At 43.4% G+C, this 15,960-nt stretch overlaps 1 protein-coding gene across 3 annotated transcripts; it reads right to left on the bottom strand.

Annotated features, from left to right (window-relative positions):
• Positions 1 to 365: 365 nt before the first annotated feature.
• On the bottom strand, positions 366 to 12,059 carry LOC125532186 (uncharacterized). 3 transcript variants are annotated; one of them, XM_087525936.1, is made up of 15 exons: positions 11,494 to 12,059; positions 10,588 to 10,697; positions 9,496 to 9,767; positions 9,202 to 9,368; positions 8,876 to 9,002; positions 8,240 to 8,439; positions 6,298 to 6,477; positions 4,985 to 5,131; positions 2,269 to 4,544; positions 1,995 to 2,192; positions 1,800 to 1,909; positions 1,413 to 1,731; positions 1,216 to 1,288; positions 945 to 1,142; positions 366 to 875 (listed from the first exon to the last, which is right to left on the bottom strand). In XM_087525936.1, exons 9-15 carry the CDS (start codon positions 2,539 to 2,541, stop codon positions 448 to 450), a joined length of 1,599 nt encoding a protein of 532 aa, XP_087382062.1. In that variant the 5' UTR covers positions 2,542 to 4,544; positions 4,985 to 5,131; positions 6,298 to 6,477; positions 8,240 to 8,439; positions 8,876 to 9,002; positions 9,202 to 9,368; positions 9,496 to 9,767; positions 10,588 to 10,697; positions 11,494 to 12,059; the 3' UTR covers positions 366 to 447. The 3 variants fall into 3 exon arrangements, 2 of the variants coding, with proteins under 2 accessions (XP_087382062.1, XP_087382061.1); XM_087525935.1 differs by having other exon boundaries at positions 2,269 to 4,488; positions 8,240 to 9,368; positions 11,494 to 12,058; XR_015604557.1 differs by lacking the exons at positions 366 to 875; positions 945 to 1,142; positions 1,216 to 1,288; ... (3 more) ...; positions 2,269 to 4,544; positions 6,298 to 6,477 and having other exon boundaries at positions 4,698 to 5,131; positions 8,240 to 9,368; positions 11,494 to 12,046.
• Positions 12,060 to 15,960: the final 3,901 nt, after the last annotated feature.

The raw sequence follows: 15,960 nt of genomic DNA, 5'->3' as shown, positions 1-15,960 counted from the left end.
GGATGTGTACCTCAGACTGGGTGAAGCCGAAAGCTAGCGTTCTTAAGGGAATATTCGGTCGGTGAACTAAAGATGATCCTTTTTTCACTTATTTATCTATACGCCCCCAGATGTTTTTCCAGCGTCTCTTTCCGCAGAATGGACATGCACTTTAGGGCATGCCTCCCAGGGAAAGGAACCCCTAACGAAACTATTCTCCCTGGAAGATGTTTCTTACTAACCATGTAATATAACATAACTAGTTGGGCACTTGTCTGTTCAAGCACTAATGACCCCTACGCCTGGTCTCCATGCATACCCCAGTTCTTATATAACCGTGAGGATATTCGGACACACTCTGGACCATCAGGTCCCGAGGTTGAAGCGAAAAGGTCGGCCATGACAAATGATCTACAATCCGGCTAGAAGGCATTACACATGTCAATTATAATTACATAGTCAATCTGACTAATTGTATTCCTCTTCAATACCATCTAACAGGCTGTCTAGTTTACAGTCCTGTTGGGAATACTTTGTGGCCAATTCTACTTGGCCGTATACTAAGCTCACAGGGATCTCCTTCCCATCGGGCCCCACGGGTCCGACCTCGGCCATGTGGTTTGGGTCAGCCTTCGTGTACCGCGTCTTCACCATGGCCCAGGCCTCCCTGGCGCCTTGACAGCAGGCAGACATCTTCCACAATCGGAAGCGCCGCCGCGCTCCCTTCAGCTTCTCTACAAGCTCTCCAAGGCCTTCGGGCATGGAGACGGATGGCCACAAGGCCTGGGCGATGCTTTGCATCACCTGCCGAACTCGCTCGTGCAGTTGTGAGAGCTCGGGAAGAAGGTCACCCGTAGAACCGGGCATTTCCTCCGCAGGACGACCTGTTAGCATACCTACAGACATTACTCTGTTAGTCGACTTCCTCGCGGAACTCTTTTTTCAAAGTATGTTTAAGCACTTACTATATATGCCGCGTCGAAGGCGCTGATTCTCCTTCACGGAGTCCAACAGCTGGGCACGAACATCCTTCAGTTCAACGCCCAGCTTGGTGTTGGCATCTTGGAGATCGTTCTTCTCCCGCCTCACCTTTGTCAGCACGCTCTCACCAGCCTTTAGCTGGCGTCGGAGTTGTTGCTCTTCCGGATTTAATCCGGCGCCATCTGCAATTTCATTTGTCAGATTTGCACCCACGCCGCACTTCACAAAATACTTATCTTTCGAAGCGTATATTACCAGAGGGGGTCTCCTTGGGCTCCCCTGCCGCGGATAGTGCGGCCTCAAGTTGGGCTTTGCACTCTTCCAGCTCCTGGGACAGTAGGGTATTCTTTTCTGTAAGAACTTGCATAACAAATGATCCTTAAATCAGTTATCCTAACTGTTTCAAGTCTCGGGGGCTACTGGTATATATATAATTACCAAAATTTTCTTACCCGTATGTCTTTTACATATTGCTCCATGGCTCTGGCTAGACCATTTTGAGCGGCACGGAGGTACGCATCTCCCGAATTGAAGGCATCCAATGCCTCTTGGGAGAAACAAGCGTCGCGAAAAACTGTCCGGCGACGCATGTGGTTCATGGCACTTTCCACCTCGGAATTGGTGGCAAATAGCCTGTCCGCATCCTCTGTCGGAGGAGCGTCTGGTGCGCGCCTCGTGTTCGCCTCCGCGTCCAGACCAGGCTTTGGAGCCTGGCTGGTGGAGGCGCGATTGGCAACCTCTCCGGATATAGTCCGGCGAGGTCTCTTCGTCCTGAAGAGAGCACGAGCGTTAGTATGCCTTGAAGGAATAACACCTGGGAATAAGATGGCGCGCTATACCTTTGCGTCGGCGTCTCAGTCCAGACCACACTTCTTTTCAGCCCGCGGGGCCTTGCCGCCCCTCGTTGGCTAGTCGCCGCAGGCTCGGCCTCCCGTCTCAAGGACCTCCCCTGCAAAACACGGTTGTCATACGGCAATCGAAAACACGCGAGGATAGGTCTCTTTTCAAAGTGCTGGGACTTCGGTCTCAGTTACCTGTGAGGCTGGGAGTAGCCCTGGGTAATCGGCCGTAATGGCCACCAAGGCGTTGTCTTTGCTCAATTGATGAAACACCCCATCAATCAGCTCCACAGACAAGTCCGGATCCTCTTGAGAGGCCGGGTCAAGGAACCGTCCCGGATCCTCGGGTTGTGGAGGAGGGCTGTTTATTTCTTTAACAGCCTGGCGAAGTTCCTGCATTGAAGTCGTTAGACTGAATATTTAACAATAGGAATATAAAACGGATGGGCAAGTAAAAGTGTCCACTTACCCAACTTGGGGGATTGTACATAGAAAATCCACCCTGAGGGTTGACGCGGAGAAATTTCTCCTCTTCTTCCGTGTACAAAGTGGACAAGATCTTTATTAGAGCGGCAGCCGAATCCGGCCCCTTACGGCCGTGGCGGGTGGCGTCGTCCTCCCCGTTAAAGTCCCACATGGGGCGGCCTCTATACTGAAGCGGCTGCACCCCTCGCATGATGCATGCGGCCATGACCCCGATCATGGTAAGTCCGGAATGAGCTAACAATCTTATCCGGCCCATCAGGTAAAGAACGTCATTTCCCTCTGAGGGCTCCGTGGACGCCAGCTGAGGCGCTTCTTTAGGGGAGCACTGTCGAACTCAGGAAGGCCGATCCGGACAGGACCCGGCAGCGCGACGTCCTCTATATAAAACCATTCCGAAGGCCAGTCTTCGGACGCCTTCTTTGGGGTTCCGGATAGATATCCGGTCCCGGCGATGCGCCACACTTCGGCTCCGCCCACTTGATATATTGACCCCTTCTTAGAACGGGGCACAAGGCAGAATAGCCTTTTCTACAGTGCGAAATGAGCCTCGCAGCCCAAAAACAGCTCGCAAAGGGCTACGAAGCCCGCGATATGCAATATGGAGGCAGGCGTGAGGTTGTGCAGCTGGAGGCCATAGAACTCCAGGAGCCCCCGGAGAAACGGATGAATCGGAAATCCGAGCCCTCTTATTAAGTAAGGGACAAGGCATACCCGCTCTCCTTTGGAGGGATTGGGGGCGCTCTCCGCTTGCTCTCCACCATTATAGGTGGCAAGTCCGGCTCGAACCGAGACCATATAGGCCGGGGGAGAAATCCCTTGGTCTGGAGCGTCGCTAGCTCGCTGTGCGGGATGGAGCACCTCTTCCAATCTCCAGGCTGAGGGCTGGAAGGGCGAGAGGAGGAGCTGTGGCGGCCGGCCATGATAGAATGGACCTCTGTCGGATACGCTCTGATGAATACTCGCGGAGGGAAGAAGGTGTGGTTTGGATCTAAATCCTCGTCCCCTTAAATAGGCGGCTCATTCACGCGCCTAGGGGTGTAAATATAAAAAACACTCTAACTTTTCATATTCGTTTGACACGTGGAAGACGGCCATTATTGGGCGTAGAAGCCAAGGAGCGCTACAAGAAACCGGACATTTTCAATAGGTACACGGAATTTGGAGAACCCGCCTTGCAATGCCGAAGACAATCTGCGCGCCGGACTCGTCGTCATTGAAGCCTGGTTCGGGGGCTACCGAGGGAGTCCTGGATTAGGGGGTGTCCGGATAGCCGGACTATACCTTCGGCCGGACTCCTGGACTATGAAGATACAAGATCGAAGACTTCGTCCCGTGTCCAGAAGGGACTTTCCTTGGCGTGAAAGGCAAGCTTGGCGATACGGATATGCAGATCTTCTACCATTATAACCGACTCTGTGTAACCCTAGCCCTCTCCAGTGTCTATATAAACCGGAGGGTTTTAGTCCGTAGGACGAACAACAATCATACCATAGGCTAGCTTCTATGGTTTAGCCTCTCTGATCGCGTGGTAGATCTACTATTGTACTATCCATATCATCAATATTAATCAAGCAGCACGTAGGGTTTTACCTGTTACCATCCGCCTAGGCGCACAGTTCGGGACCCCCTACCCGAGATCCGCCGGTTTTGACACCGACAGTACTGTAATGAACTCATTCTTTATTTATACTAGTAGAACGCCCGTGCGTTGCAACAGGCTGCATTGGCGACTTCTTTTTTTCTTTGTTCCATCCATCAACTAAAAATGTTCCTTGAGGTGATACGTGGATGGACAAATTTACAATCATACTAAAATATCAATGGTTTAAAATATATTTTATCAAAAAAATAATTCTACAACACATCCGACATTAAGGTTATGGTATCTGACAGATAGGGAACAAACACAATGATGACTTACCATCAAATCTCATTTATATTTCAGAACATGTTTTTCCTACCAATGTGTGCAAGATCTCTCTCCCAATTCCCCCTTCCCTCGCTCCCTTGATCTCTCCCCCTCTCTCTCTCTCGCTCACTCTCTCCCGATCTCAGGTGTGTTGCCTTCTCAAGAAGGCTCCAATGCTCTAGTAGCGGTCTAATGAGCTGGTCGTCATTATTCGGTGGTGACAACAACGATGAGGAGGAACATCGCAAGATGTTGCTGATGTTCTTAATCTCTTCCATGTGGTCATTGTCGCTACTGCATGGGGTGTCGTTCATCAAGAGGGCTTCAACCAAGAACCATAATTTGATTGACTACCCACAAAAAATAGAACTATTCTTTACAACTTTCTAAAAAGCTAAATATAATTCAAAAATAATTATGAAGAGAGGTTAGTAAATAAAAATACAAGTCATGACTAAAATATTAAAGTGAGAAAATTATTATTTTTTACCTCATAACAGATATTGTGGCATACTATCTTTCAATATTCCTTATTTAGTGCCAATGTAAATTCCATACATTAAATGTCTAGATCATCTGAAATGGCCATGAAATTACAAAGTGGGAAGGTGGAACAACATTTACACAAGTATAGCATGCAAAATCAGCAACTTATGTGTATAGTCTACAGCTTCATCAGGGCAAGTAAAAAAAATCTGTCCGGCGTATAAGTTGTACATAAAAAACTGCAGTTAAACCAATGGACAATTGGAATGGATGGTGCCTACAATCGCTGTGACAACAGGCTCACCAGCAAGGTTGCACTTGTAGATCATCATTTTCTGTGCAAGGAATATCTTCTCAACTGAAATCTCCATTCCAAAATCACCTCTGGCCATGAAGTAATTGGTTTCCCACAAAGTGTCATCAAAGTTTACAATGCCCTCTTGGTTTCAACCTACCAATTCAAGAAAGAATAACAACATAGCCGACATGGTCACGGGCAAGCACGTATGTTTATAGGCACAGTAGATTTAGTCAACACAGCAGTTGAACGAAGCTAAGTAATCTGAACAATTTTACAAGTACCAAGAAATAAAACTTACCACAGGAGATGCAAGAAATAAAATTAGGCAAAACTTGTTCAACAAATTATGCTAAGGCTTTTGTGAACCAAGTGTATTCATTAAGGAAAGCACATAGAAGAGAACCAATTATGTATTTTTTGACTATATAACACATAATAGACTATAATGTTTTTTTACAAACAGGAGTAGATGTGAAACATGTCCTCGGAGAGACAAAGAGTTCATGGGTTCCAGAATCAAGTGTGTATATTAACAAAAAGTTGGACGTTATAACAGTAAGTTGTCGAGTGTGTATATTAACAAAAAGTTGGACGACATAACAGTAAGGCAACTCAATGAATGGAAGGAACATCATCTGTGCAGAAGAGTATCACTGCAGAGAGTATCAGAAGTTCAGGAAGGAAAGAAAAAAAAACATTAACAAAGCTCGATAACATTACCATAATAATAACACAAAACAAGGATATTTGAATCAGATTTGTAATTCAGGCCCAAAAATGTATATACTATAATAATAACGCAACCATCAAGTCTTTAGTTAATTCATAAAGAGCTGATTGTTTTTAAATGTTTCAGTCCGCTGCTTCTGTATAACAGTTAAAGAACATAAAGAACCACTGCCAACAAATTTCAGTTAACTAACCGACGAATGGATACATATCAAAACAACTAAATCTATAAGTAATGTAGACTAACAAATACGCATGACCATGAGTGCTTCACTGATTGCAGAAAATCAATACCTAGATAAGGTTAAGGATTCAGGCCAAAAATGCATACTACACTGATAACACACTACTAAAAAAAATCAGCAAGGTTCAGAATTCAGGCCCAAAAAAGGTATACTATACTAATAATAAGTAACCAGGAATTCTCGATTTGCTTCATTCAGGCCCAAAATACATATTGTACCAATAACACACAACCATCAAGTCTCAGTTCATTTACTTAAGAATTGATTGTATTTCAATGATTCCATCTCCTGCTATTCTTTAGCAGTTAAAACCAGGCTTCACCATGAAAATAGAAAAGATACCTAGTTCAGTCGCTCGTAGCTTTGGAGCATGCTTAATCAGTTTGTTCCTCATGAACCACATATCAGCGCACACATACAGACACACACGCGATGTGCTCAGCACCTCATGCTGCTAATCACTATGTCGTACCTCTAAGTTGCAATGGACACACATGTATCATTGCCACTCAATGGTTTACCCTGCAAGAAGTAGGAACAACACTAATCAGAGATGATCAGGTTCAGTAGAATGGACGGATAGGCAGAAAAAAATCACCGTGCAGCCAAAAGTATACATCTTCCAGCTTCCAATTTTGGAAAAGCTTAAAAATAGATATAATGTCATTTTTGTTCCGAAAGTATACATTAATGCGGTTGAAAAACAGGTCCTCTCTCTGTTTAAACAAATAGATATAGATTGATTTTCCATTCCAAAAGTATACGTTAACATGGTTGAAAAACAGATCACATCACCCCAGCTGTTAAAAGTCAATTAATCTTTTTAGTAAACAAAAATTATACTCCGTATTTCAGAATTTGGAGACGAGGCTAACTTTCCGTCTACTAAACCAACCAAGAAGAAATTCAACTCAGCCATGAGAGCTTTAAAAAAAGGATTTTAGTGTGATCTTACCGAAAAAGGCTTTCGCCCCGCTTTATATATAAAGCATCAATCAACAAGCACCCAGTACAAACACACGCCCCGCCACCGCAACACACGCACACACCCAGGGTAGGATACATAGGTGCTGAGCGCAGCAACACCACCCCTAGCACTACCCACGCAGAGATGAAGCTACATATGACGAACCATGTGCTCCAAGGCGGCGCCTTCAGGACGGGAACGACACCGAATCGCCGCCACCGCCCGATCCAAAGATCAGAGTTTCCCCCGGAACCGCATGACAGACAATGAGAGCCGCGACGACGCCTTCAAGAAGGGAACGATCTTCGCCGCCGCTGGTCCGTCCGAAGATAGAACAGGTTTTCACCTTGGCCAACACTCATCGCCACCGAACGCCACACCCCGGACACCACGCCGCCCACACGACCATGGTGACCGGGCAGCACCAAGGCACGGGCTCTGCCCACAAGCACCGCGCTACCACCACCAGGGCCGCCGCCCCAGCATCCAAGACCTCGACACCACCTCACCTGAGACACGTCGCACCCCAAAGGAACGACACCGGATCGCCGCAACCGCCCGATCCAAAGGTCACTCCTGTTGCACCGTGCGCGAGAGGAGCTCCGTCTAGCCGCGTCGGGCGCGGGACGAGCTCGATCCTGCAGCACCAGGACGCGAGACGAGCGGGGAGAGGGGAAGTCCCGGCGGCGCGCGGGTGGAGTCGCCCCTCGAGTCGCCAGAGGAGGGCGACGCGGGGGTGTTTTTTCACTCTAGTGTGATCTTTGGTATTTCAGCTTCAACCGAAGCTAGCCGCCATTCGCAGTTAGACAATGTAAATCCAAATTTTAGATGGTTTTTCGTTTAAACTGAAGATATAACAGCCTAGGCACTGCCACAATCGATGAACACAAAAATAATGTTCAATTAATTACTTAACGGCAGATAATCAGTGTACCACTACATGGTACCATAATAATTAATTAATTTGCAGCAATTCTAGACATCATTAACTCTTAGACACTGTAAAAGCAAATTGCAGATATATTTTTAGTTTAACCCGAGGCTACAACCTTATACGCACTACCACATTCGATGAACGCCACAACAATGTTCAGCACTACCACATGTAATCTGAATCTCCCCTGAACTTTTCAGTTTGACCACCCCCAGGCACATAATTGCAGCCTAACAAAGACGACATTGCTCCATGGGAGACTCATAGATTCAACTCGACCAAAGAATAAGATTTAATAATGGATTCAAATAATTAAGACGAAGATATTGTCCTGTGGCCCAAGAGAAAAGATATGTTTGGTAATTGGAAACGTGTGTAGATACCTTGATGGAGCGGTCTTGTTCAAAGGCTAAGGAGGCCTTGGAGAAGACCACCTTCCGGGTGAGGAACTTCTGCAGGGACTACACGCTGGCGCCCAAGTCCCTAAGGTTGCCAATGCTCCTTTGGGTTTGAAAACCTTCTCTTCACAGAATTATAGATCAATTTCTGAATTCTGGAGGACTGTACATAACGCATACTTCATCTGGAAAAATAAAACTAACTGTAATGAAAGCATCAATTGCAGTTGAAACAATAGTGCTAAAGAAAAAGGAAAGCTTGTGGCTGCTAATTGATTGCAGCGTATGTACCAAACAAATTACAATGCACTAACACAACATGCGAATTTAAAGAACTCCATATAGTGGATTCAACCACCCTGAACGAATGATATTATATATCAAGGGCATGAGTAATGCAGGTTTATATTTGTAACCAAATAAAGTAAAGAGTACATATTAACCAATGGAATTAACTGAAGCAATTAAATAAATTTGAGACGGTAACTACAAAGCATGAATACAATGAGAAACTACACAAATTCAATCTAACCATGTGTTAGTAGATTAGATGCTGCAAAAGGTTGTACAACCTTATGGGACACAAGCAGCCAAGTTAAACTAACTGAGGGATGAACTTACTAAATGAATCAACCACTTTGTTCTTGCCCCTGGCCTTATCAAACTTATACACAAGCAAATCTTGCATAGTTGGAGAAAATGAATATTCAAGATCGAGAAGAACATCTAGAAGCTCTCGTGCATCAATCTAGTGCAAAGACCATTGAGGTGTTGTTAGTTTTCCTAAATCACGAGAACCATCTTGATAAGGAAATGACACCTGTTTGGAAGATAATTATATCATAGTAGAGGTACTCGAACCCTGGGTGTTCATTTTGTTCCAGCCCTACTCAGATTTGTGCTAGTTCTAAAATAGTTAGAGATGCACAATGACAATGGGCACTAACCTGGGCCAGTGACCTAAGAATTTGGAGCGAAGATTACTATTTTTTCGCGCAACACACCCTCTGTTGGCGGTTAAAATACCTCATGTCTGGGCTCGTAGTTGAACTTCTTACTGTAATTCTTACTGTGCATCTTCCTTTTGAACATTTGTTCCAATGAACCTGCAAACCTGCATCCAAAACAATCAATCTCACGACTGGCCATAATAATAAAAACAATCCACATGACCTTGCAAGCAAGAATATAGATGTAATTGATCAAAAATGAGGGAGATGGAATTTGTGTAAGTTCTGCACCTGTTCTAAGATCTCAGGTTGTAGTCGGCAGTGTAGGGGAGCAGTGATGTCGTGGCCGCACCATGGGGCTAGTCCTTGGTGTATGGGAGTTGTGCCATCAAGGCCGCACTGTTGGGGTAGTCCTTGATGTAGGGGAGCAGCTTCATCAGGGTCGCACTTGCCATCAGAGGGAGATGGAGCATCAGTGTGGTGATGGAGTAATGCATTTCGTTTATCTGGTTGCTGCATTTCACCAATGTACCTTTGAAAAGATTGAACAGATTATCTTCCACCTAAAAGTAACACGGCCATCTTCATGAGACTGTCTACGCACATGGATGCAAATAGAAGATAATTGATGTCTTTGTACCAGAAAGATGTAAATTGAACATTCGATGTGTGACTGATTGCTACATTTTTCAGTTGATGAGATACAATATTCAGTTAAGATACACTCCATCCGTCCCAAAATAACTTATTTTGGGTTGGAGGGAGTATATCATAACTACATTCCTATCATGCACTGAAGCTTCAAATTGTATTTACTTGAGACATACAAGATAGAAAATATATAAGAGGAAAAATAAATAAAGGTTCATGCACGAACAAAACCTCCAGTGCTTTCACCCAGGAAAAAAGCAAACACACGGGGTTTTTATGGTCCTTTGACGGATTGCCGTCCTAACTACCCCACCCCCCACCTATTTTCAGTGAGGGTGGGTCCCTCACACCCTTATTTTTTGTCCAACCAAGCTATCCCGTTAATCCCGTAAAACTCTCCCCGTGTGTCTAGCACTGCTCCAGATTGGCTATGCCTAAGCAATACAGTAACTAAGTTCTCTATATACTCTCTAGTTTGGTTATTGAATATGGGAGATTATGTTCCTTTTATTCCAGGAAAAAAAGGTCATTGAGTTTGTTCCTGTGAAAATTGTGATGGTCTATTTAAAGTTAGACATTTATAATACTAAATCTGGTCACATATGGGTGAATTAGTATGCCATCGCACATGTAGATGTTTTCCTGATGAATATAGATTAATTTATCATGATCAAATGCATCTAAGGATCCATGAATCAACTAATCATATGGAGTAACCAAATATCACCTTACCTCTTTCTAGAACTCTCATTCCCCTTGCACGGAATCACTCACGCGGAGCCTTTACAACCACTGCTTCAGCAGATCCTTGCACTATTGTGGTCGTGGCCTTTTGCAAATCCCTGAACAACAAACAACCAACAACAATAAAAACGGTTGTCCACAAATCTGATCATGCGAGTATGTTTTTCAGTTGGTAGTTATGAACTTATCAGTGGAATAGTAATTAAGTACCATACATTCAAAGATATTTCTGGATCCCAACGCCGAGATTGGCATTATCGTGGCTTCTCTACAAAAGCACAATATCCAGAGGTATTTTGGGATCCTCCAGACACAAAGGGGCGAGTACCAACCATTGTTGTGCTAGCCCTAGTGTGACACATGTCGGGACCGATAGAGGATGTTGGCCCAGCCGGTGATGCTCCCTGAGACCATCTAGACCGACCGCTACAGTCAAAGCTGATGGAGCCTGCTCCGACGCCATTGGCATGCATGCAGTGTGGTTATGGTGGACTCCAGCGATTGCGTCGGTGCGATGATCATAGCCCACCCTGTACATCCAAATGTCCATGAACATGCACACCATAAGCGAGGAGCGCGTCATGCATGCCAACGGTGACCAAGCTGGAAAGGGCGGTGCCGGACTCCAGGATGCCGAGAGACACCAGCATACTCGGGCATGAACGACACCATCACTCTCATGCCAGAATCGGTATGTGACCACAAAGGCTACCTTGCCGAATACAACAGACTGATAATACTCCCAGGTAGGAACTTGAAATTGGTAATAAGTTTTCGATCAAGTAATCAAGTTGGCAAGATATAAAAATCAGAATAGAAAAGGGCGAACATAGAAAGAAAGAAGAACATGGAGATGGCGTTGACATCCACAATTAATGGATCGAAAATCCATACCAACAACCTGGAGGCGACGGCCGCATCTGCGCCTCCACGCGCGAGGACGATTGCGCACGCTCCGGCGCGAGATCAGGGCATTAGACATATGGCTTCTCGCCGCACAGGAAGCTCCAGCCCGAGTCGACCCTGGCGTCACATCGGCCAAAGAGGCGGCGACTCCCAGCGCGGAGCGCATGACGACAGTGACAAAGCGGTCATGGCCTTCAACCTCGATGTGAGGCGGCCAGTGGCCATCGCTCCCTCCCGGCTTCCTTGCTCTTGATCCACGCCCGCAGCAGCAAGGCGACGGATCCAATGGAGGTGGTGCGTGAGGGCGGGTTGGGCGGCGAGGGACAACATGCGGGAGCACGCCGGGAGGGGGAAACCTAGCTGCGAAACAAAATCTGGTGATCATCGGGAGACATCGCGTCGGCGTGAGATGAAGATTCAGATCGAGAATTGGGGTGCGGCGGCGGAGCTTGGGATTGAGGGAGGGAGCAGGTACGCGACTCGTGCGGCATCATGGGCACGAGGATTCGGGTGCGAGGCTCTGGCTAATTTTCATAGGTTAACGGTCGTAGATTTTTTTAGAACGATTTTCTGTCGATAAACCGTAGTGTTTTACAAGGGAGGAAGGGGTGAATCGCTGGGTAGCGGAAGGTGGGATCCAGGACGAAAATTAACCGTCTCTGGTGGGACGAAAATTGACCGGCGGAGACTACCAACTGCTTTATTAGGAGTAGAGATTGGTGTTAAACCTACCGTATTCCAACTTATCTATGGTTTATAGACTCTTTTAATAGCCATAAATTTATCAAAATAAGCAAACAACACACGAAAAACAGAATCTGTTAAAAATAGAACAGTCTGTAGTAATCTGTAGCTAACGCAGCTTCTGAAACCCTAAAAAATCTAAAATAAATTGTTGGGCATGAGGAATTTATCTATTAATTATCTTCAAAAAGAATTAATTAAATAGCACCTTCCAAATAAAAATGGAAGCAATTCTCGTGAGCGCTAAAGTTTCTGTTTTTCACAGCAAGATCAAAAAGACTTTTCCCAAGTCTTTCCAACGGTTCTACTTGGCACAAACACTAATTAAACACAAAAAACACAACCAAAATAGAGGCTAGATAAATTATTTATTACTAAACAGGAGCAAAAATCAAGGAATAAAACTAAAATTGGGTGGCCTTCCAACAAGCGCTATCGTTTAACGCCCCTAGCTAGGCATAAAAGCAAGGATAGATCTAGGTATTGTCATCTTTGGTAGGCAATCCATAAGTGGCTCTCATAATAGATTCATATGGTAATTTAATTTTATTTCTAGGGAAGTGTTTCATGCCTTTCCTTAATGGAAATTGAAATCTAATATTCCCTTCTTTCATATCAATAATTGTACCAATCGTTTTAAGGAAAGGTCTACCAAGATAATAGGACATGAAGGATTGCAATCTATATCAAGAACAATGAAATCTACGGGCACATAGTTCATATTTGCAATAATAATAACATTATTAATTCTTCCCATAGGTTTCTTAATAGTGAAATCCGCAAGGTGCAAGTTTAAAGAACAATCATCAAAATCACGGAAACGTAGCAAATCACACAAAGTTTTTGAAATCATGGAAACACTAGCACCCAAATCACACCAAGTATAGCACTCATGATCTTTAATTTTAATTTTTATTGTAGGTTTCCACTCATCATAAAGTTTTCTAGGGATAGAAACTTCCAACTCAAGTTTTTCTTCATAAGATTGCATCAAAGCATCAACGATATGTTTAGTAAAAGCTTTATTTTGACTATAAGCTTGAGGAGAATTTAGCACGGATTGCAATAAGGAACTACAATCTATCAAAGATAAATTATCATAATTAAATTCCTTGAAATCTAAAATAGTGGGTTCATTGATATTTAAAGTTTTGACCTCTTCAATCCCACTTTTAACAATTTTTGCATCAAGATCTAAAAACTCGGAATTTTTGGAACGCCTTCTAGGTAAAGGTGGCTCATCTTCAGTCCCATCATTATCAAGATTTATATTGCAAAACAAAGATTTAATAGGAGACACATCAATAACTTTTAGATCTTCATCTTTATTATCATTAAAACTAGAAGAACACACTTTCACAAAGCAATTTTTCTTGGCACGCATCCTAGCGGTTCTTTCTTTGCACTCATCAATGGAAATTCTCATGGTTTTGAGAGACTCATTGATATCATGCTTAGGTGGAATATATCTAAGTTTCAAAGAATCAACATCAAGAGAAATCCTATCAACGTTCCTAGCCAACTCATCAATCTTAAGCAATTTTTCTTCAATCAAAGTATTGAAACTCTTTTGCGAAGTAATAAATACTTTAATACTAGATTCAAAAGCAGAGGGCATCTTATTATAATTTACATAAGAATTGTTGTAGGAATTACCATAATTATTAGAGGAATTACTAGGAAACGGCCTAGAATTAAAATTACCTCTATACGCTTTGTTAACAAAATCGTTCCTACCAACAAAATTTACATCCATAGATTCATTATTATTCTCAATCAAAGTAGGCAAAGGCATATCATTAGGATCAGTAGGAGTACTCTTATTAGCAAACAATTTCATAAGTTTATCCATCTTTCCACTTAAAACATTAATCTTTTCAATTGCATGCACTTTTTTATTAGTAGATCTTTCGGTGTGCCATTGAGAATAATTAACCATAATATTATCTAGGAGTTTCGTAGCTTCTCCTAAAGTGATTTTCATAAAAGTGCCTCCCGCGGCCGAATCTAAAAGATTTCTAGAAGCAAAATTCAATCCGGCATAAAAGTTTTGTGTAATCATCCAAAGATTCAAACCATGTGTAGGGCAATTACGTATCATTAATTTCATCATTTCCCAAGATTGTGCAACATGTTCATGATCAAGTTACTAAAAATTCATAATATCGTTTCTAAGAGAGATGATCTTAGCGGGAGGAAAATACTTAGATATAAAAGCATCTTTGCACTTATTCCATGAACCAATACTATTTTTAGGCAAAGACGAAAACCAAGCTTTAGTACAATCTCTAAGCAAAAACGGAAATAGCATAAGTTTAACAATATCATTATCCATATCTTTCTTCTTTTGCATATCACACAAATCAACAAAGTTGTTTAGATGGGTAGTGGCATCTTCACTAGGAAGGCCGGCGAATTGATCTTTCATGACAAGATTCAACGAAGCAGCATTAATTTCACAAGATTCAGCACCGGTAAGAAGAGCAATCGGAGTGCTAAGAAAATCATTGTTGTTGGTATTGACAAAGTCACACAATTTAGTATTATCTTGAGCCATCGTGAAAAGCAAGCAATCCAACACACAAGCAAACAAGAAATGGGCAAAAGAGGCAAATAGGGAAAGAGAAGGGGAATGGAGAGAGAGGGCGAATAAAACGGCAAGGGTGAAGTGGGGGAGAGGAAAACGAGAGGCAAATGGCAAATGATGTAATGCGAGGGATAAGAGTTTGTGATGGGTACTTGGTATGTCTTGACTTGGCAACGGCACCTGAAATGACTCGTTGTTGGGAGTCAAATCTTGACTTGACTTGGCGTGAATCTCCCCGGCAACGGCGCCAGAAATCCTTCTGGCTACCTCTTGAGCACTGCGTTAGTTTTTCCTTGAAGAGAAAAGGATGATGCAGCAAAGTAGCGTAAGTATTTCCCTCAGTTTTTGAGAACCAAGGTATCAATCCAGTAGGAGATCACGCTCAAGTCCCACGCACCTACACAAACAAATAAGAACCTCGCAACCAACGCGATAAAGGGGTTGTCAAGCCCTTCACGATCACTTACGAGAGTGAGATATGATAGATATAATAATATAATATTTTTGGTATTTTTATGATAAAGAGAAATAAAAATGCAAAGTAAAATAAACGGCAAAGGAAATAACTAGTGTTGGAAGATTAATATGATGAAAGATAGACCCGGGGGCCATAGGTTTCACTAGTGGCTTCTCTTAAGACCATAAGTATTATGGTGCGTAAACGAATTATTGTCGAGCAACTAATAGAATTTAGCATAGTTATGAGAATATCTAGGTATGATCATGTATATAGACATCATGTCCACGACAAGTAGACCGAAACGATTCTGCATCTACTACTATTACTCCAGACATCGACCGCTATCCAGCATGCATCTAGAGTATTAAGTTCATAAGAACAGAGTAATGCTTTAAGGAAGATGCCATGATGTAGAGGGATAAACTCATGCAATATGATATAAATCCCATATTTTTATCCTCGATGGCAACAATACAATACGTGCCTTGCTGCCCCTGCTGTCACTGGGAAAGGACACCTCAAGATTGAACCCAAAGCTGAGCACTTCTCCTATTGCAAGAAAGATCAATCTAGTAGGCCAAACCAAACTGATAATTCAAAGAGACTTGCAAAGATAAACCAATCATACATAAAAGAATTCAGAGGAGAATCAAAATATTGTTCA

This window comes from Triticum urartu, chromosome 5A (genome assembly GCF_056163025.1).
Source record: "Triticum urartu cultivar PI428250 chromosome 5A, HENAU_Tu73, whole genome shotgun sequence".
Classification (NCBI taxonomy): Eukaryota; Viridiplantae; Streptophyta; class Magnoliopsida; order Poales; family Poaceae; genus Triticum; species Triticum urartu.
Note: the sequence above shows the minus strand (reverse complement) of the source record. Positions and strands in the feature narration are given on the sequence as shown.

Coding starts and splice junctions, on each gene's coding strand:
- LOC125532186 (XM_087525936.1), bottom strand. CDS start 2,541: ATGGGCCGGATAAGATTGTTAGCTCATTCCGGACTTACCATGATCGGG. Junction 2,193..2,268: donor TGTACAATCCCCCAAGTTGG/GTAAGTGGACAC, acceptor ACTTCAATGCAG/GAACTTCGCCAGGCTGTTAA. Junction 876..944: donor CCTTCGACGCGGCATATATA/GTAAGTGCTTAA, acceptor TAATGTCTGTAG/GTATGCTAACAGGTCGTCCT.